Genomic DNA, 24,432 nt, shown 5'->3' on the forward strand with positions numbered 1-24,432 from the left:
CTGTGCTACAAAACTACCAGGGATTCCCTCTGTTCCCCTCATTCTTAGTTTAAATGTAGAGCTTTGGTAAACTGTGAGAATGTCATTCACAGTATTTGTGTTTGATGTTGAGTATCAAAGTATGGGTCATTAAATTCAATGCCTGTGCTTTATTTGGGGCCTGTGGGCCTTTGGATTGGGCATTGCTGTCTGATCACTGCATAGTTACATATATTGATCTAAATAAGGTATAAATCCCAGAGAATTGTTAGAAGAAGTGTATTCTCTGTAGTCTGCAAAGGCAAATAATGATAAATTAGGCAATTTGCATCTGTGTTCTTAGATAAGATGTTTTCTTTAGCAAGGGGCTAATTTTAATATTTTTTAAGAATTTAAGATTTGTGACGAAACTAAGGATGGGGGAGCCATGGAAGTTAGTTGTTCATTCTGGAACTTTTCCTGTTGCCAGGATTTCAGTTCCCTCCTTGAGAGCCTGGGAGTGTGAAAGTGTACCTGGGGAAAGGAGGGGTCCCTGTGCAGTTTTGCTCTTCATGTAATAAGGGGCGAGTCAATGCTTGAAACATATGCCAATGCATGAGCTTACCAACCTGCAATTTGAAATTTCAAGGGCTCCAGAGTCCTGTGCAGAGCTTGTGGGAGATTCCCAGTGGTGGTAGGTAAAGGAGGTGATCACATAGAGCTCTTCTCCCTGGTGAGTAATCCAGTAACAACAGGTTTTGTCAGCTATCTGGGCACATCCTGTCCATGGAGCAGGGATGAAAACCAACCCATGCTCTCAATATGGGATTCTCCTGCTATCCAAGGAGTGTAGGGCAATTGCAGCCTTACAGGCAGAAGTAAGGTTTTCTAAGCAGTTTTTCCAAATGAAATAGAAATGAAAAATCAAATTCCAAAAGAAAAGTAGAATATATCTTCCCCAAACTAGTAGAAAAAAGTCATTTAGCAAGGATGAGCCTTGTGATTTGTTGCCCTACAACTCACGCTGTCAAAGCTGTGCTCTCATAAATGGTTTTAAAATAACTGGTTTAAAACCCTTTAAATACTTGAGTAATTAGAAGTTAATGTTGTCAAAGTTATTTTAATTGATAAATACCCCTGTAACTTTATCAGCTATGCTTCTCTGGAGCTGCAGACCATTCATTTCAGCAGGATTTCAGAGCTGATTTATTTTCTGGTTTGAGTCACCCACTTCAACTCTGTGCTGCAGCTGAGCCTGTGTGCCTCTGTCAGTGCTGCAGGCTGTGGGGAGAGCAAGGTAGAAAAGATGTTTTAACCAGGGTGCAGTTGAATGGGATCAGAACTAATAGGCCAGTGTGAAGAGATAGTATTGTGACCAAAACAGACTGAAATTACTTGGAAGTTTGAGCTACTGATAAATATCACCAGCTAAAAAGAAAAATACAGGTTTAAAAATTAGTTTTCAATAAAAATGTGATGATACCAACCTTAAAAAGAATGAGGCTGTTTAAATTTGTCCAAGTTTGTATGGAAAAACTTGGCAGTGTAACTTACTAAAGGAGTTTTATTTCCTGATAAATGGACTTTTTTCTGTGTTTTTCTTTGTTCACCCATTGTAGCATTTGCAGAGGGTTATGCATTTGCATACAGGAAGATCCATTTATATAACTTCACCAAATTTCGAAGGTGTAAAACTTTTGTCTTTTTCAAGTTGCAGAGTCTTACTGATTTACTTAGCTAAGAAATAACTCACACACAAACAAAAATTAACTAAACATTCTCATGGGGGGTGTCTGTGATGTGTTCTTTCAGCCAGATGCCATTCTCAAGTTCTTCCCTCAAGCACCAGTAAATATTAGAAGTAAATATTTGTCAGCTTACTGTTAGTCTGTCTTTTACCAGAGAAAATTGTTGTTGAAAATAGCTTAGCAGAGTTTGGCTAGAAACCCTAATTTTATTTGTCTTTTGCTATTGAAAAGAAAAATACAGGTTTAAAAATAAAAATACATGTTTAAAAATTAGATCACTTTTACAAGTGATCTCAGCTTATCTGTAAAAAGTTGTCCTCTTCTTGGATTGAGTAAGTGACACTAAGAACCCCTAATACACGTGATTTTTTTTGGAACAAATTGGTGTTTGTAAGTTATTATTTTATAGCTTAGTTATTTAACTCTATAAATGACATTATTTAGGTTGAGTTTTAATAAAACTGGCTTGGTTTTTATCTAGTTCAACATAGGTACTGACATATGTGTACACCAGTTGGAATTATGCAATATGCATGGAATCAACAGTTCCATGTGCTTCTGTTACTGTATTAAGACTGAACAGATTTAGAAAATATTTTTGACTATGTGCAGGTAATTTTAAGTGTAGCAGTCAACTATGGCAATCCTAGTGTCTGTCTTACTTAGTCTTGCAGTTTGGGAATTTCCTTAAAAAAAAAGAAATAAATGTTCCGTCTCACATTTGTATGCAAATGATCATTGATAATAAAACCTTACAGTTTTCAAAGGTATGCTTCAAAATCCATTTAATATGGCAAAAGGAACCTAAATAATTTTCACCCATTCTAGTTTAGTTTTTTTGTTTAGTTTTGGGTTTATCTGTGGAAATACAGTATAGATTAATTTCCTTATCTTGCACATGAGAATCAAACAAAATGCTCTTTTTTTACACACCAAATAACTGTTAAACTGGGAGAGCTGGGATTGTTCATCAGGCTTTGCATAATTAGATAGTTGGGTAATAGCATATAAATGTTAGTTGCTTCAATGTGGTTAATTTTGTGTTTTGTCAGTTTTACTCAGAGATGAGATTTAGTGGTAATTACTTTCCATGGCATTTCAAAACTATCTCAGGTGGAGAGGGAAAAGGCCTTGTGTGCAGAATCTTTCAGTGGGCACTGGGTAGAGCTCTCCTAATCTGCTAATTGCTTCCTTAGGGGCTTGTAGTGATGAATATTTAAAATTTCTTAATGTGCAGGAGGGATGGAGGGTATTTTAAAAATGCTTGCTTAGGACTCTGCATTTGTGCAGATGAGCATCTTTCAGTTTTGTGTGCATGTTCTTAGCAAATTCTGAGTATTTGGACCATGGTTTAATACATTAATTTCCTTTCCTGTTGGCAAGGTGCAAATTAAGTAATGTGAGGTTTGACTTCTAACACTGACTTTCAGTTTTTTCCATGCAAAATATTAACTACATAATAGATTATATTTAGGTTGGAATACTGCATTGTTGAAATCCCAAACCGCTTTTGCAGTGGACAAGTATAATTTAGTAACTGAACTCAGATACAGAATTTGGTAACAGATATCACCAAGTTTCCTTTGGAACCTGCAAAATTTTAAAATTTAGGTGGCTAAGTAAATCAGTCAATAGAAAGGTAAGGACAAGCAGGCTGGATCTTGTTTAGTCCCTATTGGACCTGTATAAAGTTTGGTCTTATTTTAGACTTTGTGAATTGTAGTATTTATCATACTTTCTAAATCATTCTTTCTAATATTTTCTGAATATGTTTTATTGTCCTGACTCTAGCTTGACAGGATTCTCTGCTTTTCAACATTGATGTGATGTGGAGAGATGAAATGCGTGACACTGAAAGGCTTCTCAGCAGGTGCAGCCTTGCAGTGACTCCTCAGGCACACAATGCTTTTCCACAGGGACATGTACAGAAAGTTCCTTTGCTAAATTGTGATGAACTCTTAATTTTACTCCAGAAATCAGGGTTGCCAATACAGTTCATGAAGATGCTGACAATGTTTTTTTTCCCATTGGATGGGGAATAGAACATGGCTGATTTTCAGTTTGCTGAATAAGGAAAATACAGCATCACCTATATATCAGTGACTTTTTTAAAATCACAAACCAGTCCTGTTTCCCCCCACCCCAAACCTATATTACTGAGAAGAAAAATACAGAATTCATTTGCTTCAGAGATACAGATTTCCTTCAGAAGGGTATGTGGGCCAACTCAACTTTCCCTTAGCAATGCTTCCCTTAGAAAAGATGTCCAGCCACAAAATTGCCTCATTTAAACAAACTTTGATAAGCTAGGTTTTTATATCTGTAGCTGTCTATTAATTAAGATTTTGTTGTGGGTATAGTTTTATTTGACGAAAGAGGAAATTTTTAATGGATATATATGTTTTATAGAATATATACCAAATATACATCAAATATATATTTGGTATATATTATAACATATATAAACATATATAATAGATAAATATATTATGTATATATAAAATGTATAAACATATATAATAGATAAATATATGTTATAATATATAATCAATTATATGTATATTATGATATATAACAATAAATTATGTGTATATTATCAATTATATTAATTGTCTATAGAATTGATATATATAATTTATATGTATAATCAATTATATGCATATTATTAATATACATATATTATATAATGTAATATTATATATATAATGAATTATATGTATATTATCAAATTCTTTAAGAGGGCAGGGATGTAGATAGCAGCACCTGTATCATAGTACTGTACAGAGAAATCATAAGAGAATTCATGTTGGGAAGAGTTTTATGTGGTCTGGTCGTGGAGACCTCCAAGGATGGGAATCTGCACTTCCCATGAGCAGCCTGCTCTGCTGGTTAAGGTCTTTTCAATTCCCTGAGTAGTATTGTTTGAGCTGGGTTGGTTTTAGCTCAGGCTGTGTCTGGGAGTCCTGGGAGCTGGAAAATACACTTGCACATGAGATGTTAAAAAAGGGTTCCTTAATTTTCTTTCATCTTTAGAACTTGGAAGGGAGCTGGCTCTTTTCTTATCCTCTTTGCTCCCATAATCATTTTGTTTCTACTTTTCCTACCCTTCCTGATCCTTCCTTCCTCTGTTTTTCAGCTTACCCTTCTTCCCACTGCCAGTTGAAACTGTGGATCTCTAGCTTCTCACCCCTGTCAGTCTTTAAGCAGTTACTGTGTTTTGTTGTTGGGACGTAATTTGTTTTAATATTGAGTGTGGTCAGTGCCAGCATCTGAGTGCAGAACTTGCCAGGGAAGATCCAGGTGTAGGTGCATAGAAGAAACTTCTTGTTTCTCTGGGTGAAATCCAAGGATGAAACTTCTGCCTATGAGTTCCAGTTGCTTGAAAAGTACTGTAGAACATATTTTTTCTTTTGAGACTGACTGTACTGCATATTCTCGTTTTGAGACTGACACAGAATTAACCCAAGTGTTTTCTCTTAAATTAAGTGTGGCCAGGGTATCATCAGCATTGCAGTACTAGAAACCATGCTTGAGAAGTGACATAGTATGCCCAAGGGAATTTTAATTGATGATGGGAACTTGATAATTTGAAGTTGACTGGTGGGTTTTTTTTCTTAACTCCTCCTTCTGAATTCTAGTCCAGAAAATTCATATTTATATGAAAAACTTAATAATCTTTGGCATTATTTCCCTGGGTAAGTCTGTGTAAGAGGTTTGAGGCTTGTGCAGCACCAATGTGCATCTTTGGAGTACATGATGGATGATGGATCAATTCTGTTTATTTGGTTTAATTTCTGTACACTGCATGCTCTGTGTGTGGTGGAGCATGAGGTGTGAGTGCCTTGCCCTGGGTTCTGCAGAGAGGGGAAAACTGTTCCTTCTGTAAGAGGGACTTAGTGTGGTGCATTAAGGAGGGGGGGAAGGATATAAAGGAAAACCCCTGCTCCTGGGGGAGTAAATCTACCTCAGGAGTCATGGAAGTAACTTTTCTAGTTACAGGAACAAAGGGTAAAATTGCTTTATTCACCAAAGATTCCTGAGCTGAGAACAAGTCTGGCAGAAGGAATCTGGCCTAGGGGAGATTTTTTTCTTGAGGCTTCTTCCATTTATTGTCTTGCTCAGAATATCAGTATTTTCTCTTTACAGGGTAAACAGCTGCTTGGTTTTTTCTGGTGATGGTTTGGAGGTTTTTTGGGGGAGGGAGGTTGGTTGTTGTTGTTTTCTTTTTTTTTTTTTTTTTTTTTTTAATTGCATTTTTTTTTAAATCACACATCTTCAAAGATCAGAGCCTCTGAAAATGCTTTTTCAGGCCTTTTAGGAGAGGCCTTTTGATGTGGCATCAGTTGCTGAATCATTTCTTAGTGGACAAGTGGCAACCACTAAGAAAAAATGACTTCTGGCACTTCTGTGAGTAAAAGCAGGTGATCTAAGCATTGGATCAGTTCTGAGATGTGTATTACCTTCTTGCTACTGGAGAAATTTTATTAAGGTCCTGTCTGAGGCAAAGCAGCATTTTGGGAAGATTTTTGGCAGTGGGTACAGGTGCATGATAACAAATCCATTTGGTTGCTAGGCTCTCACTTGCACACTCCTAAGGAGTATGATCTGACTTTAATATACTATTTTTGCTAGATTTTTTTTTTTTCTGTTTATGTGCCCTGCAGGAGAATGACTCAGGAACCTTGGATACAGTTGGTGCAGTTGTTGTTGACCAAGAAGGAAATGTGGCTGCTGCTGTCTCCAGTGGAGGTTTAGCACTGAAGCACCCTGGAAGAGTTGGTCAGGTGATCATTGTACATTTTTAAATTTTTTTTTTTTGATTGGGAATGATTGTTCAGTGTCACAAACAGCTGTAGTGTAAAGCAAGAGCTGTGACAGCAAATTTCTGTTCTCTCTTCCTTCCTGTTAAATGCTGAAGGCATTTTCACTGCATTGATTTGCAAGTAGTTTTAGTGTCCTTCATCAGTGTAATAAAACTGTGATCGGGAAGATGTTCTGTAGTTAGTTACAATTTGACAGAGATATCACTAAGGTAATTTCTTGGGTGTAAATATATCCTTAAATGGTCTCTTAAATGCTTAGAGTCTTGAAAAAAGATTTCTCTCAGTGTTTAGGGAAGCTGTCCCAATTAATTTTTAAATTATCTTGTGAATTGGAGAAAATAACAAAAGTAATAAAAGAACATATCAGGTATTTATGATGTGTTATATATAATTATGATTATAAATTATGTGTAGTTGTATTTATTGTTAATAATAATAATGATGATGATGATGTTGTTTCACCTTATTGTTGTTAGGGGATTTTGAGGTAGAGCAGAAATTTTGTACTCCATTGCTGTACAGCTGTATTTTTGTTGACATTTTCCACTGTCCAAAAAGCAGTTCTCTTTTGAAATTTTAGTTAAGATTTTTTAAGATTTAGTAGTTAAGATTTTTTGTTTGTTTGTTTTTTGAATAGCAGAGTGAAAGAGACTTTATATGAGTAGGGTTATATCTTTACCCTCATTTTCTGTTAAGCTAGGCTAGAATTTTGTACCTATGACAAACAGATCTCAAGAATAGTAAAAGGATGTAGCAAAATGGAGTGGAATGACAATATGGTTATGATATTCTTATTAATCTTTTGTACTTATACTTGCATTTTTCTTGGGTTTCTTTTTTTGTTATTGTTGTTGGTTTAAGGTTATTTTTGTATTTTTTTTAAGGAAAGGGAATAAAGGAAAAATCTCACACACTTTAATTTTATGCACAATGTGCTTCTTTCCTTAGGCAGCTCTTTATGGTTGTGGCTGCTGGGCTGAAAACACAGGAGCTCATAACCCTTATTCCACTGCTGTGAGTACTTCAGGTATTTACTACTTTTATAAATATTTAATGAAGTTACTATCTTCCTCTGTAACTAGTTTGTAAATTCAAAATGCCAACATAATTTCCAGACTATATGCTAAATTTGTATCATTTATTTATTTGTTTCATTTAATTTGAATAATTTATTACTGTCAGTATTGTATTTAAATCTCTTGTTGGTTGCTTATATTGCCCTTTTTATTTAATTAGCAACCATGGGAATTTTTATCCTGTTTTGTGTTGCACTGAAAGGATGTGCTGGATTTCTTAAGTATTAGGGAACCTGTTCTCCTGTGAAGAAGTGCTTATTAGCCCAATATTGTATTAAATGCAGAATACCTCTGGGAATGGAAGCCTTGTGTAAAGGACTGAGATAATCAGAGGGTCCTTTGATACAGAAATGCTACATGCAGCATTTTTTCCTCAAAAATATTTAATTACTATTTCAGATGAGTATTTAAGTGAATTTTTTCTTCATCTCTCTTTTCCTTCTGAAAGGGAAGGGAAAAGGCAAAACCAAAATATTGGAATAAGTGTATCAGGAAATATTTATTCAGCAGTTGTCAAAGTGATGTAAGAATTAGGAGAACTTCTGTTGTCTTTGGAAAGCTCAGGGTCCTTGATACACAAAAATATTGTGTCTATTTGATGCCTTGCACAACACTAAAGTGTTAAGGCGAAATCATGTAGGAGTTGCTTTTACTTTTTTGTTCCTTCCACTTGTTTTGTCAACCGCCTCAATCAGAAAAACTACTTGTAACACTTGTTCATAAGTGCTTATGTCAGCTTGCAAAATTTGTGGTATTGCCACTGCTCAGGGGTCAGAGTTATCAGCATCCAGTGCAGGGGCAGGTGAAGAAAATCTACAGAGTTCAGATTTGGGTAATGCCAGCTGTATCCCATGGGCAGTGCAGAGCTGGAGTCCTGCTACAGAAACAGTGGGGGGAGCAAGCTGACAGATTTAAAATTTGATAGAGGCATCAGGAATATCCTGTATTGCTTTTATTTCCTCTGTATTCATGTCTGCCTTGCACTGTTGAAAACTGGTGTAGATGCTCAGCCTTAAGTTTGATGTCAGTAAAAGCAGATGTCCTTTTTGGTGCTTACTCAGGGGATGGTTTTACTGAACCCAGCAGTGTCAGAAGACATTTTTACTCAAGGGACAGCACACTGATTTTAGTTTAATAGATGCTTACTGAGTAACCAAATATATTTAAGCATTTGGGGACCATGTTTTAATTAATAAGTGAGCACAAGTCCAATATTGAGATTGTTTGTGGAAGAGCTGAAGTGGACAGCTTTATTTACTTTTTTAATGCTGTTCTTTACAAAGTCAGCTGGATTTGAAGTCCATGTGAGCACTGACAAGCATCCTGGTGCCCTCACAGGAGATGATTAGATTTAATGCTGGTCTGAAATATTAGCTTCCTCTTTTTTTGCTGGTACAACTTTTGTATAATCCTAAATAGTTCAATGTTATACTGTTTACAACTGTCACAAATACACATATATGGATTTTTTTTGGTTCAAAACTTCTGGCTTCCATGACATTACCCTGATCCCAGTCCCAGTTAATTGGAGTGGCCTGCTGCTGGATTGTGAAGTGTGGCCATCTGTTCATTCATGGATTTGAAATTCAGACTAGTGGTGTTTAATTAAACTCTTGTTTCTGGTTTTCCTTTTAAGTATGTGTATGTCTGTGAGAGAGAGTGAGATAGAAATGTTTACAGGAAGTGAGAACTCCTCTGTAATCAATACCATTCTTTTTTCCATTTCAGAAGCTCATAATGTTTTATTTTATAATGTACTTTATGTTTAGTGCAGTTCTAAAATGTATTGATGCCTGACTCTTGTTTAAAATATGAACATCCAACGATGTGAACCATGAATTTAATTAAGGAGTAAAGGGATGGAAAATTAAGTTGTAGGAAAAGTTGAAAGAATGAAACTTGCAGCTTGGCTGGATCTCAACAAGACATGGGAATGGGGGCATGAACATCTGCAAATATTCAGGTGAAACTGCCATGGCCAAGGAAGAGAATAATGCATTAAGATACATAATTGTTAAATATTTAGAAAATAAATGTACTGTCTGAATTGTAGAAGATGCCTTGGTTTAGAAAGCTCCAAAATTATATTCTTAACAGAATATAACCACTCCCCCTAAATCTAGATGTTACTAAACCCAGACTAGACTGCATTTGTGATAGTGATTTTACCCCCTTCTTGGAGGTTTCCAAGCAGGTTTTGTCTTAACATGTTTTTTTTAAGTCAGCAACAAATACAACTTTCATGTTATATATAAATTGTGTACATGCACATTCATTTTATGTTTCATTTTACATTCAGACATTTACACCTGTACATAAAGGTATTTAAAAGATGTACATAAGAGAAACCTACAATCAGTTTAAATTTTTGTGGTTTTCCCAATATAGCATTTTGCTGTTTTAATTTCACGTGTCTATTTATTTTAATTTTTCTTTGAGTCATGAATTTGGCACAAATCTAATAGTTTTTACAGGGAATTTTTTCCGTTTTGTGGGGAGAAGAAAAAAAAGAATAAAATTACTCAATGCCCACAGCAACCACTGTCTAATGTTTAATGTTTATTGTTACATGACTTCAGAGAATAGCTGACTCATCAAATCACATTTGGAATTAAAATAAAATTTGAATAAAAAGTTAAACTCTAATTCCCCACAAGCTTTATCAAAAGTATCCTCAAAATTATTTGGTATAAGTGTGTGTTAAACCAGGTAATTTTAGCTGAGTAATTCTTCGGGAAATAAAAGGTTTCTCTTTTGTGCTGGTTTACACTTTTAAACTTCTTTTTAGTGATCACTGAGAATAGAATATTTTATATTTTATTTTAATAATATTTTAGTTTTGCTGGAAATAGTTTTATTCTGTGATTACCTTTGTACAAACTTCCTTGGAAAAAGTTTTAGTTTAAGTTCCACAGTTAATAATACAGCAGGCTTTATTCTTCAATTTTTATTAATTTTGTTCTAAAATCCTCCAATTGAAGCTTCAGTGTCTTGAAGTACTTGCCTCATTAGAAAAAAAGCAGGCTGGGGGAAGATGTCACCACACAAGTACTCAAAAGTAATCCCAAGTTCCTGCAGCTTTTTTTCAATGCTTGTGTATTATTTGAAGAAATTTTGGATCTTCTATTGATCCTGTAGCTGCTGGGAGGCTTCCTGCTTTTGCCTCTTCAGGAAGGATTTGGTATTAGCTCTTATGCCTTTTAGCAAGTTGTTTCTTAATTATTTTTGGCTATTTTTGTCATGTTTTTATGCTGAGTGTGCCAAAGGTGGTGGTTCTGTTCTTGTTTGGACACGACTTCAACTTTTTGCATGGTAATTTCATACCTCTAACAGTCACTTGACCATGTTGTTTGAACACAGTGTCTTTGGTGGTTTTGGGGTTTTTGGTTTTTTTTTGGTTTTTTTTTTTTTGGCTTTTCAAAAGTTACTTCAAGGTTTACAAAATACAGCATATTGTAAAACTCATATTTTATGGTTATAGTTTAACAGGGCCTGGGACAACTGAAATGAAAAGATGGAAACTTTTTAAAAACATAGTGGGGGAGATGGGGAAACTTAGGAATGACTGTGAGTTTAAGGGGCCCTAAATCCAAGGTTTATTCTGCAACTCTCAGTCTAAAATTCAGTTTCTGTGTAAACAAGTAAAGCCTTTCTGATTTTTTTTTTTCCCCATCAACTTTTTGAGACATTTTGATGTGTAAACTCTGAATTATATTAAAATTAATATTTTGGTTGGGAAAAAATTGTTGTGGGACTTTATTGGCAGCTAAAGGATAAACATTACAGGAATTTAAGTATCTCCAAAGCAGTATTAAAATTCAAAGAATGTTGCAGTTGTGTTGGAGGCACACCCAGGATACCTGGGCAGTAACAGTGCAAGGGCCATTCTGTGCAGGAATGATGGTGGAGGTGGAGTGAAATTAAATGAGATGTTAAATGAGATGAGCATGACCAATGGCCTTTATTTAGTATAAATGTAATTAGCAGCTAAACTTGGTTTTGGATCAGTGTAGAAGAAGCCAAATCTGTAGTGTTTGAAAGCTTTTCCATGCATGTGTGCACACAGACACAAACAAAACAGGCTCCCCTTTAAGCACCTCCCCACAAAAAGAGGCCAGAACACTTTGTAAGGCTGCTTGGAATTCTTTAGTGGGTGTTTTTTGCTGGTATACAAATGTGAACACAGGAAGATGGGTATTATTTGGAGGGAAAACATTTGTGAACAAAACCCAGCCACAGAAGAAGCAATAGTCCATTTTTTGGCTGTACTTTAAGAAAAAACTTCCTGTTTTTCCTGAGCATAATAAGAATCAAAGACTTCTTGCATATTCTTCTCATTCAAAGTAATGTCAAGTGTGACACTGAATTTCCTATTCAGTTGGAATATCTGTGATGATTGTGAATATTCATTCACTAACTGTGCCAAAAGTAAAACTGCTGGTGTAAGGGGCAGGCTGTATCTTTCCTGGGAGAGAAATACTAATTCTCTTTGGATTTGCAGAACCTTAACAATAAATATAAAGATAAATATAAAATTACAGTAACAGCTAATGCAGGACACTTGAAAATTAAACCCAAGTGGAATTTTTGAGTGAAAGTGTAGAGACTGAAAATGTCTCACATTCCTTTCATCTTAACAAGAGCAGGAAATAGAAAGCATACAAAGGATGGGTGTGTGCTGTGTCTAGGTACCAGCCATTGAAGCCAGCAAACCTTTAATATTGCATTTCTGAAGATAGAAGGTCTTGCATTGTTTACAAAATGCAGGAATTCTGTGACAAAAAGTTGCAAAATCTCCAGCTTTTACTAAAATTTATTTGAAGGGACTATTTGATACAAGAAAGACTATTTGATACATAACATAGGTTATCCAAGGGAGATTTAAAATACAACCTAATTTATGATCCCAGAGAAGGAGTAGAAACTTGACATATGTTGAAGTCATTCAGAAAATTTAAGCATGCTAACAAACATAATTTGGTTTCAGGGCTGAGCCAGAGCTGTGTTTTGTTGAGAAGGTACAAGGAATGTCAGATTTCTGGAAATACCACATTTATTTACGAGGTGTAGTTGAGGCTTTTGTCTGGGAGAAGTCTCCTGGTGATGTCTTGCTCTTGTCTCCTGCACAGAATCTTTTCTTGAATGAAATGAAAATCAGATTGGGAAAACAGCAGTGTTTTAGGGATGCATGTATAAACTGTATTTTTTCTGTGTAAGCTTCCTTGCCAGTTTCTTGTGTTGGTGAATTCACCAAGATTTAGAAAACTGTTAAGGTCTCATGACAAAAGCAGTGGCCTCTGTTCTCATAAAGGCATTTTAGAGATTAGATCACAATACTTTAAAAGCTGTGTTGGATATATATTTGTACCCATAATGCATCATTCCATGAAGGATAAATAGCACACTTTGTGTTTTGAAGAATCACAGAATTGTTTAATTTGAAAAGAACCTCAGGAAGTCTTGTCCAGCCAGGTTTCTCTTGTTTTTGAAATCAACATCAATAAGGGAATTAATATTTTCACTTTTCCTTGCCCCACCTTTTCCTGCTCAAATTGTGTTCACATCAGTCATTCTTTGCAGTCCATTGTGTCTCTTATGGCTGCTTTTGCAGGCAACGTGGGATAGGATGGAATAGGAATGACACCTGTGCAGAGATGGGCTGTGGTTGTTAAATTATTTGTTGAGTTATGCCCTCAGCCAGCATTTTGGTCTCCTTATGGCAGCCACTGGTCTGTAGATTCCTACTTGAAAACTCCTTTTGCAAACAAACCACAGTGATGTGCAAATCTACAGAGTAAGTGCTTTTCAGGGAAGCTTTAATGCCAATAAATTGACCTGTGGTGCATAACTTTGGCTTTGTGATTCCTTTCTGTTGAGGGCAGCAGTGGCTGTGTTAGGATCCTGTGGATGAATACCTGGCCAGTGCTGTTTTGTAGAATCATGGAGTAGTTTGGTTGGAAGGGCCTTAATGGATGGAACCCCTCTGCCCTGGGCAGGGATTCCTTCTCCTCTAGACCAGAGCTCCATCCAGCCTGGCCTTGAACACTTGCAGCAATGGGGCATCCACAGTTTCTCTGAGCAGCTTGTGCCACTGAATTACATTTATAATGTGATAATAAAGCTTCCTTCAAACTTGCATGTGTTGTTAGCCCTTATGTAACACACAAGTGCAGCATTGTCTGTCTGGCCAGTCCTGAGTCCCAATGCCCAGAGGAATTTCACATGCAGATCTTGTATCCTGCACAGATTGTTTGAGCTACACTGTGTGGAATAGATATTGTGATACAATTAATCTCTTTGTAGACACATGTATTATCTCTCAAAATCAGTCTGGTCCTGTAAGATTTGGGGAATAAGAGGTCATTTAATGCATCACAGATGAAGCAAATGGAGAAGAGTTCTGTCATTGTTACTGTGAATCAGAGGGTAGGAAGGGGAGCTCTATCTCTAGGCATATCAGTCTTTACCTATGAAGCGAATGTTTCTGTCAAGAGTTCATCCAGCCTGTGTGTCCAGATGCAGTTGGGAGGATTCAGTGCTGTAGCAGGTGCTGTGTGAGCTAACTCAGCACCACCAAAGTCTGGGAGAAGAGAGAGGAAGCCCAAGGCAGAAATTATTTGTGGGGATGGTAGCATGGAGAATCTAATTAACTAAACACAGTTCTGCAGTGTTCACAGCTGAGGGGTTTGTCCCCACAATGATCAGAATGATTGTTTGAATTGCCTTTGGAAGGCTTGCTGGGAGGCAGAACTGGATGGATACAATAATCAGAGGGTTTATTGAAATTTTCATTTGGCTTGATGTTATAATATCTATGAGGCTTGAAGGATCACAGGCATGTGGAAGTTGCAGCTTCCTGCAGAAGGCTCAGTGCTTGCTGAGCAGCACTTTTGGAACCAGGGCCTCTGGACACTTGGTCCTGTCCCTGCTGCTGAGCCTTGTGCCAGTGCCTTGAAATAGGTGCCAAGGATAGAAAGTGACATGAAGATGGTGGCAGACTGAACTCTCTTTCTATGTCTTAAGTACTTTTCTGGGATTTGAGAGTAAGTGATTTTGTACCTTTAGTTAACAAACACATAAGCTACTGTCATACTTTCTTCCCTGTAAGTTTTATATGACAGAAGTGTAGTTTAGAGTTACAGAGATCAGTAACAGCAAAACTTCTGAGGAAGGCCTGGGTAAAAGTGTTTGCTTCTTTTTTTTTACAGCTGAACTGAAATTAATCTTTAAAAATGTATTAAATGTAATGAAGAATGTAAAAAGCACATCCTCTTTAAGGGACCTACATTTTTTCTTCATTCTAACCTCTCTTAGAGACACATCTGAAATTGTTTTTGTTCATAGTAACTCAAACAAAAAGCTTTTAAGATAAATTATCTGCCATTTACCACTATTTAGAACTTACAGTGCCAAATGAATGAATCCTTATCTCTCTAACCATTTTTTTCTTATCTGTAAATTTGTAGAAAAGCTGAACGAGTTGTTTTTTGGAGTGATTTTAGTTTATTTTTCCCATATTAAAAATGTAGAGAAGTGTTTTCCTACCTTTCCTTAGGGAAGGTGCTTCCTTAGGGAAGACACTCATGTCTGCATGTTGAATTTCTTTTGTTATCTTTGAAACCTGCCCAAATTTACTAAAGTTTCAACCTTTTGGAAAATTTCCATTGCATTTTCTTAGTAGGTAAATCACCTAAGGATATTCTGTCTGCAGCAGGAACGTGCTCCATTGAGCCCTCTAGGATCAATGCTTTAGGAATTGGACAGGACTTTGTTTGCAGGTGTTTTTTCTGGCAGTTGGTCAGTAATTTAAAAACTTGCCCTGCTAGAATGAAGACAAGATACAGCAGCTGATAGGAGAAAGAAACCTAAAATTATGTTACTTTAATATAATACTGTAGTATTCATGTATTACATTCTATGTAGTGCATTCTGCTAGACTGCAGCATTTTGTCTTTTGAGAATTATGCATTATTTTTTTTTCAATATGTATATACCTGTATCAGTGTCTTGCCAACTAAATATTTATATTGTACTGTGTTTTGTTTTTGTAAAATCACTGCCATGCAAGGTTTTACTCAAATCTTTCTAGAGATGCTGGAAATGATGAGCAGAGCTTACTGAAATACAGGTTTCACAGTGTTTCCATGAGGCATAACTAGAAGTTATCCAGGAAATAGAGCAGAAATAGGAGTTCTTTAACTTGTTAGCTGATACTTCAGGGACTACTATTGAACTGAAAATAACATCAAAGCTTAGCAGGACAGAAACAACAGGGCCAGGTTCAGATGCTGCTGCGTAGAATAGATGATAAAATACAGATAACCTGTAACTTCTGTCTTCAGCTTCTGTAAAGCAAAGAGTCATACTTTGGCAGTGGAGTAAACTAGATGAATTTTTCCATTCTTGACTGTACATGAGTAATGCAAGTTTCCATTCTGTACTCCTTTAAAACAAGTTCCAACACTTTTTGTTGAGGTACTGTGTGTTTCAGAGCTAGACAGGCTCCTGCAGCCTGTCAAAGCTCCACAAGCTCTCTGCTTGTGGCTCACAGAAAGCAAACTCGATTTTCATTTCTCCTTCCATTCAACAGGAGCCTCTTTCATGTCTGAAAATTGGAAACGCGTGTTTTTCAGTGTGCTGCATGGATGTGTGTGTGTGTATGTGTGTGCCCTCTGGCACACCTGTTTCTAATTTCCTGACTTGAAAGCATCTCCCATCAAAAGGAGCAGAAAAACAATTTCTCTCTGACATGCTGCTCCTTTCCTTTGCCATCTTGGTTCCATTGGAGGAGCCTTAAAAGATGCAGAGCACGCATTGAATGGGATGTTCAGCTTATATTGTGCTGGGTTCTTTCTCCTCTTGTTGTGGTTATTTCAAGCATTAGAAATTTTCTTGAGAAGTCACTATGCTGAGGAAAAAACCCAGTTATTTAATCCTTATTTTCTTGCATGAAGCTCAAATGAAAGATCCAAGTCTGTAGCAAGTTAAAGTTTGTATAAGCTGTGAATCGTATGTTAGTTGCTCTTTGGTACAGAAAGATTAGCATTTAAAATTTATTATATATTTTATATTATAAAGTATAAGCTTAGATTTCTTACCTTTTTCAGAATTGTACGCAGTGTAAGATAGTATCTAATATAATACCTAAAAGTTAAACATGTTAACAATCTTAAAAAAATAAAAACATAACAACCTCTCCTTCCCCCTAGTTGTTATGGAAGTTGTGCATAGGCTAACTAGCAAATTACTGCTGAAGTAGTAACTCCAGGGGACTACTGATACATCCAGAACAGGTAAATTATAGTAGGATAGCTTAAGAAAAAGAGACAAAGAAAAAAAAAAGGTTGTAGATTCCTACACTGTTCTTGTGCAATTCTTGTAGTAGTCAATGAGGAGTATTTGGATTGGAGGTAAAAGTGTATTATTATCAGAAATTACACATAGCCACAGAAAAGGGAAGTTCTGTTTCACTGTTGGTCTGCCTGGCACTTTGAAAGAAGCACTGCATTGTGGCATAATCCAAGATATGTGTCTCTCAAAATCAGTGTTGGCGTTTCTGTATGATCTTCAAGTGATTTTGTAGATAATATTCAAGTAATTTTCAGGCAGGAATAGAAACTTCTGGTTGAAGACAGGTTTTCTGGGATCTTTTTGGATTTTGTTTAGGTTTGTAGTTTGTTTACAAAATAAAGGTGTTGTGGCTATTAAGCCTCATTCTTCTTTTCTTCCCTTGTCATAGGAATCTGTTGCCATCAATGCCTGGAGCCTTTAGGAGTCTGTATATTCTCTCCCCTTAATCTAGGAGGCTAGAAACTTGCATCAAAATACCTGTCTGTTTCTGTTTATTTTTTGTAGGATCTTCAAGTGGTTTGGGTTGGGAAGGACCTTAAATATCAGACTTTAAAGTTCCTGCAGTGGGCAGGAACACCTTCCACTAGAACTGATTCCTCAGAGCTCCTTCCAGCTTGGCCATGAACACTTCCAGGGATGGCACATTCAGAACTTCCCTGGGCAGTTCCAGTATCTCACCACCCTCATAGTAATGCTGTAACCTCATTGTAGAGGTCACCAAATTTGTCAGGCGTGATTTATCAAAATAGTCTCTATAAACTCTGTTTTCTGTAGAAGTGTTTTTGCCTTTGCCAGAAGCAATCCTAGAGGAATGCAGTTAATTGTACTTAGCCCTGCAAACATGGACAACAGCAGTTCCAACAGGAGCTTTTTTGTCAGCAGAGGAGTTACAAGTAGGCAGCATGGTGTTTGCAGAATATTACTGTGTTAGGAAAGTAATTTGTTTACTATATGAAAGTTATTTCAATGTGAAGCTGTAATTTAACCCAGTAAATTTTTCCAGCTAGTCGTCTGCGTTTGAGTCACTCGTGTGAAATCTTAGGGAAGCATTTGTCTGTCATTGCAAAATATTCATCTCTGAAAAGTAATGAGCTTCAGGATACTGAAGAAGTCATCATCATAACTAGGGAAGGATAATAGAATGATTTTAACTCTGTTTACAGGAAAGTTACTAAAACAAATGTATGTGAGACTTTAATGTAGAATTGGAAAATTCTTAGTGGGAGTCCCTGTTGGTTTGGTTGTGCTTGGTAGTACTATTCAGTGAAAGAAATGCCAAATGTATTAACACTCCCAGTTAAATGTAGTATAGTGGGAGATAGTTATGCACATTAATCAGATTTACATTTTCATCAACTTGTGTGCATGATTTGGAAATGAGTTTAAGCAGCTTTCACTGGAGTTGCTCTCTCGAGTCATGTTAATACAACTTTCTTGGAAGTTGGCTGATGCTGGTGGTTAGACTAAAGTGACTGGAACTATAAATTTGAACCCTCAACTTTATATTGTGAGTTAAAAATCAGTTTTGATTGCTCTAGTAATGTATACATTAATTTTGTGCCTAGTCCTAGTATTACCTACAGTCTGTCCCCAGCTTGAGGCTATACAGACATACAGATCTGCTAAACCTGCAAGAAATTTGGTTTGGATAATAGAAAGTGCAGTTCTTTTTCTTAGCCTGTATCTGGTCAAAGTATGTGACATACTGCTTAGATTTTTTTTTTCTTCTTCAAAAATAGATGTTCCTACATCAAAAACTACAGTAACAAATTTTTCTTTTGTAAATGGGGAAATTGTTTTCCTTAGTTATCTGTCCCTGCAGACTGCCAGCGAGTGATGTGCTGAAAGATTTTTACATACACTGCCAGCAGCAGGCTGTAAGTTTTTTGCCTTATAGGTTGACATAAATATGACAAAAAGAAATTACTCTGTCTGTGGGGATGTAGAGATGTGTGATGTGTTAGTAGAATTTCAAAGCTGCTTTCCTTGTGGTTGATCCTGGATGGGGATGTGGGCTGCAGCTGTTCTTTAGCTATATTAAGTTTTCTCTCTCTGAATTTTTTTTGGAGCAGACTTGATGTTATGGGAACTCTTCAATAAAGTCTTTCTCCTGGGGGGGGAAATAACATTATACGTCATGCTAAAAAATGGCCATTGTTGTTTTTTTTTAATTCCAGTTTAGGAAATTCTTGAAAATTGTAAAGTAGTAACATCTGGTTTTATTACTTGATGCACTGAAGGTACATAGGCTCACTCTGATTTGTGTCTCATTTGTTTGATTCCTCTTTAAGTCCCCTGCTTCTTATTTATATAGTTATATTTAAAGGTGTTACATGTTATATTTTAATGGTACTAACAGGTTTTTTTCAAGAAAAAACCAGCTTTCTCAGGTTTTGCCAGAACATCTGCCTGTTTAATTTTATTTTTATTCTTTACAGCAAAACTTCATAGTGATTAAAGTTTCCTAGTTTTAAACAAGTCCATGTTGTGATCTATGGGTAAAATGCATCTTGTGGGGTTTTTTGCATGTTCTTCATCCATCACTTTGGAATAAATAGTAGGTAACTCACAGTTCTATTGTGGACAGAAGCTTCAGAGTGTGAATATAATGAGGCAAATGAATAGACAGACCCTTCTGTAAGAAGATGATGAGATTGCTGTATTGCATGAGCCTCTTGAAGATTATCTCCTATGCAGGACACTTCTTTCATTAACTTGAGAACTTGTCAGTCTCAATGAAAACACTTTCTCCCTTGTGCTTTCAAGAACAACTTCCCTTGGCTGTGTAGTTGTTGTAGTATTTTGGCTCTTTCATTTTCCTCTATATTTGTAACTGGATTTTACTCAGTCTGTTTGCTATACAAAACATTTTTTGTGTTTCTCTTGTGCCAGTTGTATGTAGATTCAATGCCAAAGTGTCCCACTTCAAAGAACTCAGTTTAGCTGAATTGCATTAATCAGGAGACACTTCCCATTAGCAGGGACACAGAACTGAAGACCAAGGTATTTTTGTGAAGATTGAACATAGCAGGATTTTGGGACATGTGTACACAATTTTTGAGCAATCTGGTCTCTAGGCTGATTTTCTGACATCTAATCATCTAATGCATCCATAGTGTTCCAGAGGGTGTTGTTTGGTGTTTTTTCTTCGGTTTGGTTTGGTTTTTGGTTGGTTTTTTTTTTTTTTGGTGGGGGTGGCGGGGTGGGGTTGAGGTTTTTTCAGTCGTGAAAATGAGGGGGGTAATTTTTTTTCCCTTCTGTATTAGCAATCTTTGAAGAACAGTGGAAACTCGCTGTGCATTTAAGGGGAAGGGTATAATTGTGTGTCAAGCAGCCAGAGAGGGAGATTCTTTGAGTAGGTTGCCATGTTAGGGTTTAAAATGATGAGAAGAACTAGGAACCAGTCTGTGAGTCACTGCAACACACAGTGCCAGACCTGCCAACGTGTTTGTGCCCTGCTGTACCCACAGCAGCCAGTGCTCTAAACTCAGCATAGGCACAGGGATGAGAGACTCAGCAGGCTGCTCTGGAGCCACTTGGGGTTGGGTTTAATTATTAAATTTTTCTTTATGCCACATCTAGGCTGGCTTCAGACAGTGTCTCTGTTCTGGGCTTGTCAGTGCTTCCAGTAAAGTGTGAGTTACTTGTGGAGACTGAGCTGCCTTTGTGTGAAGCCAGCCTAGGTCTGATGGCTTACCAGCTCCAGCTCCCTGCCACTTGGAAGCAACTAGTTTGTTTCCAGCCATAAATTTTTTTCTGGAGGCTGTGTAGGTGTATTTATGTAGCTCTGTACCTGAGCTAATAAGTTCAACTGTGTTATAGCAGATTTTTTTTTGTATTATTATTCCAGTGCTTGCATCATCTTGTATTTAATGAGAAATATGCTACAAATATTTATATATAATTGAACAGACTGTGTTTGACTTCTCTCTATATATTCTGGTTCAAATGTAGTTTTAGGTCCTGATAAGTCACAAATCTGATCAAAATGCAGTCACTTAGATTTAGGTAATTTGAGATCATTGTTATTTCACAACTCTCCATTAGTTGTGGTTTTTCCTTTCCTAACTGGATAACACAGTTCACCTGGCTCTTGGGTAAACCTCTTCTGGCTGCTTTGTCTGCTTCCCTGCCATTAAGGAAAAATATCAAAAACAGGAGGCATAAGTAGTGTAATGACCTTGGTCTATATGGAGAAGATATCAGCAGTGAATTTTCTGCCCAACAACCCCAGCTGGTCCAGTAAACATCCATGGTGCCATTTGGCTGCAGCTCTGTGTCCCAAAGCACAGCACACGAAGGGAAAAGGGTGTAGGAGACAAAATAGCAGGTGTGAAAGTGTTCCTACAGAGCAAGAGTAGCAGTAATGACCTGCTTGTCTTCACCAAAAATAGGTTCCAGGGGATAGGTACAGAAAACACTGAGGCAATAAATGATGGTTTGCAGCAGCTTTTTAGTTTCTTAAGGACAAACCTTTGAAAATTACAGGAATCTGTATTAGGAGTCCTGTGACCAGCCACTTTGGCAAAAAAACATGGCTGAATTCACGTATTCCTTTGTTGCAAAAAGGCTGACTCAGATGGACTAAGGAGAATATTCTGTCATGCAAAAGGAGAGAGTTGCATGCAAGGATTGTTCCCAGGAGAATGATTAGTAAGAGGATTTTATCTGGATAGAGATGCTAAGTCAGAGACAGTGTTGCTGTTTCTTCTTTCTGTAATTTTTGTTTATTTTTTGTTTGGTTTATGACTTTGTAGAGTCAAAATTTCAGGAAAGTTGTGAGAAAACCACTGACTTTCTTGAATTTTTGAGTGACTTCGTGTCAACCTTTTCAAAAAATAAAAATGTGTGGCAGACATTTGTCATTTGCGTTTTCTTCACTGTGAAGCAACTGTCATTATTTTGCATAATCACAGTCAAATTAATGTGATGATATAAATTAATTACAGGGTTTCTTCAAAGTCATATCTGTATTTTGACTATTCTTAATATTTCTTTAGGTTGTGGAGAGCACCTTGTGAGGACCATACTGGCCAGAGAATGTTCATGTGCTTTGCAAACAGAGGATGCCCACCAAGCTCTCCTAGAGACTATGCAAAACAAGTTTATTGGTGAGTATATGGCCCACATTGCCTAAATGCAAGTAACTCTATCAGAGATATTTATTCTTGTGATTTCTGTTTAAGCCTTGTGTTGCAGTTGGCTTCGGATTTAGTCTTGTGTTACATCTGAAAAATGTTAAACTACAGAAGAATATATTAGGATATTTAAAGGAAAACCCTTGGAAATACCTCAATTGTTCTGTGAGTCATAGAATACCCAGAGAGGTTTGAGGAAAGAATTTCCTGTCTGAATCACAAGCTGTGGTGTACAATTGCATATTTTAGAATTGATGAGTTAGGAGCATTAGTAAAAATTATTCATCATGTTAACTCTTTTAAAAATAGTAGACTTCAAAACCATTTCTTGTTCTAATTAAATGCTTTGGACAGACAGATTCTGGTTTGCTATTTACATAGTAAAATTCATTTCTTGGAAAAGGGAAATATACTTTGTTAAAAAAACCAAATTTTTATTTGATTTAAGAGAATAGTGTAATATATCTTCAATTTCTTATAAATATATATATTTTTTCTTTCCTCAAATCATAACCAAAAATATGAAAGTGGATTTTTAAATAACCATAAAATCTACTTTTTTGAAAATTCCAGTGGAGCTTCTGGTGTATATGTTGACTTGCAGTGTTTTCATAACCCCTTAAAATTTTTCAAGCTTTAGAATCCACAGACAATTTTCATCTTGAAAATTCCTTATGGACAGCATAATACTTGTACACTGTGCTGCCAAAGCTTGTTGTGTGCTACTTTAATTAGAACTGAAAGAGGGGCATTACACAGCTTTTGGGGTCTCAGGGACTAACGCACTTGGTCTTGGCAAGCAGTGCATTGCAGCTTCTTGATATCTTTTTCTAGTGTTGAATCCATGTTAGATTTTGCTTCTGACATTTGACTGTTTGAAGGGAAGTCACCTTTCCATTGGAGACTGCACTTGATAATCAGCTGCTGTACTGTGGTCACTTCTAGGTATTGTAAGAGTGCAGAACACTCTTATGTGTTCCTCAAAAAGATTCTAATCTAAGCAGGAAAAATGTAGCTTTTTATATTTAATCGCTCATTCCAGTGCATGGTGGCACAAAATTTAGGAGTTTGTGTACCCAAAAGAAGCCTTTAGGAAGGATGTTTGTGATAGCTTTGCTAATTTCTAACCTGCTTTGCAGATGTTGTATGGAAGTGACCTAACTTTAGGAAAGTCAAATTTTATTCCATGCTCTTAAAATTTATTCTGCTGTTTGTTCTAAGAGTGCTAAAAGCAAGCCCAAATTGTACGTAGCCTTGTGCCATTTTATATTAATGCATGTACATACACAAGATGGAAAGCTACTGATGAAGTAATTCATAGACACTGACTGATAAAAGCCCAAAATTTAAATTGTTTTAGTTCAAGGTGCCTTCTTTGAATTGCTTTGAGTTTTCTGGATTTTCTTTGTTAGGTTTGGTAATGGTTAGCTAAAAACACAATTCTCATTATGCTCTTTAAAGCAAATGTATTTTGCCACCACTTTGCATTTAAAATGTTAACTGGCTCCTATGTGATACATCCATTGTGTTCTTTAGTGGAAATGTGAAAATGTTTCTGTTGGAGATAAGAGCCTATTAAATGTTGCTGAAGAATTTGTTACACCTGAGCTATCAATTGTAGAGAAAGAGGAGCTGCATAGACAGAGGTACCAGGATATCAGTGTAGTGTGTTATTGCCTTGGGAAAACACTAAACCCAACTAAACAGCAGAAAGTGAAAAGAGTGAGAGACAGGATTAAATTGAAAAGAAAATTTGAAAAAAATTGTATTATCTGCTCAGTTATACTCAGTAGTATCTCAGTTATATTCTGGGCAGTGCTGACGTGGGGAAAAAAGATAACACCACCTTTGTTTTTTGTATAGATGAAATGCTTGGATTAGAAAACATAAAATCTAGTTTGTGCTCATCTGTCTTGTGAATGAAGACTGATGGAGGAAAACACCAAAATCCAGATACGTCTTGCTGGTTACCTGTGACATAGTATTGAGGTTGTAGCTGGTAGAGAAATTTTGGCCATCTTGGCAATTCTGATGATGGAATGTCAAGTTACACGTGGCAAATACAGTGCAAGTTAAAAACATGCATGAAAAACAGTAGGTTTCTACTAAATAGGTTTTTTGCTGTGGCTTTTTATAAGTGATGTGCAAGTTGATAGCACAGGATGTGTGCTATGGTGCAGAATTTCTTACAGTGAAACATGAGGATAAATGGGGTAATAGACTCCTTGCTGATGGCTTGGATGCTTCCCTTGCCTTCCTTAGAGCCCTGCTTTGTGGTCTTGTCAAACTGTCACCAGAATTATAATGGACCCAGGCATTATAAAGGACCCTGCATTTG

At 36.5% G+C, this 24,432-nt stretch overlaps 1 protein-coding gene across 2 annotated transcripts in view; it reads left to right on the top strand.

Moving 5' to 3' along the window:
• TASP1 (taspase 1) overlaps nt 1–24,432 on the top strand; it is a 79,002-nt gene that overhangs the window by 32,441 nt on the left and 22,129 nt on the right. For both annotated transcript variants that reach the window (XM_058021338.1, XM_058021339.1), the window contains exons 9-11: nt 6,371–6,490; nt 7,478–7,556; nt 21,957–22,067. In XM_058021338.1, the coding sequence (XP_057877321.1) occupies nt 6,371–6,490; nt 7,478–7,556; nt 21,957–22,067 (310 nt within the window). The remainder of the gene's footprint in view (nt 1–6,370; nt 6,491–7,477; nt 7,557–21,956; nt 22,068–24,432) is intronic.

The sequence above is a fragment of the Melospiza georgiana genome, chromosome 3 (genome assembly GCF_028018845.1).
Source record: "Melospiza georgiana isolate bMelGeo1 chromosome 3, bMelGeo1.pri, whole genome shotgun sequence".
Classification (NCBI taxonomy): Eukaryota; Metazoa; Chordata; class Aves; order Passeriformes; family Passerellidae; genus Melospiza; species Melospiza georgiana.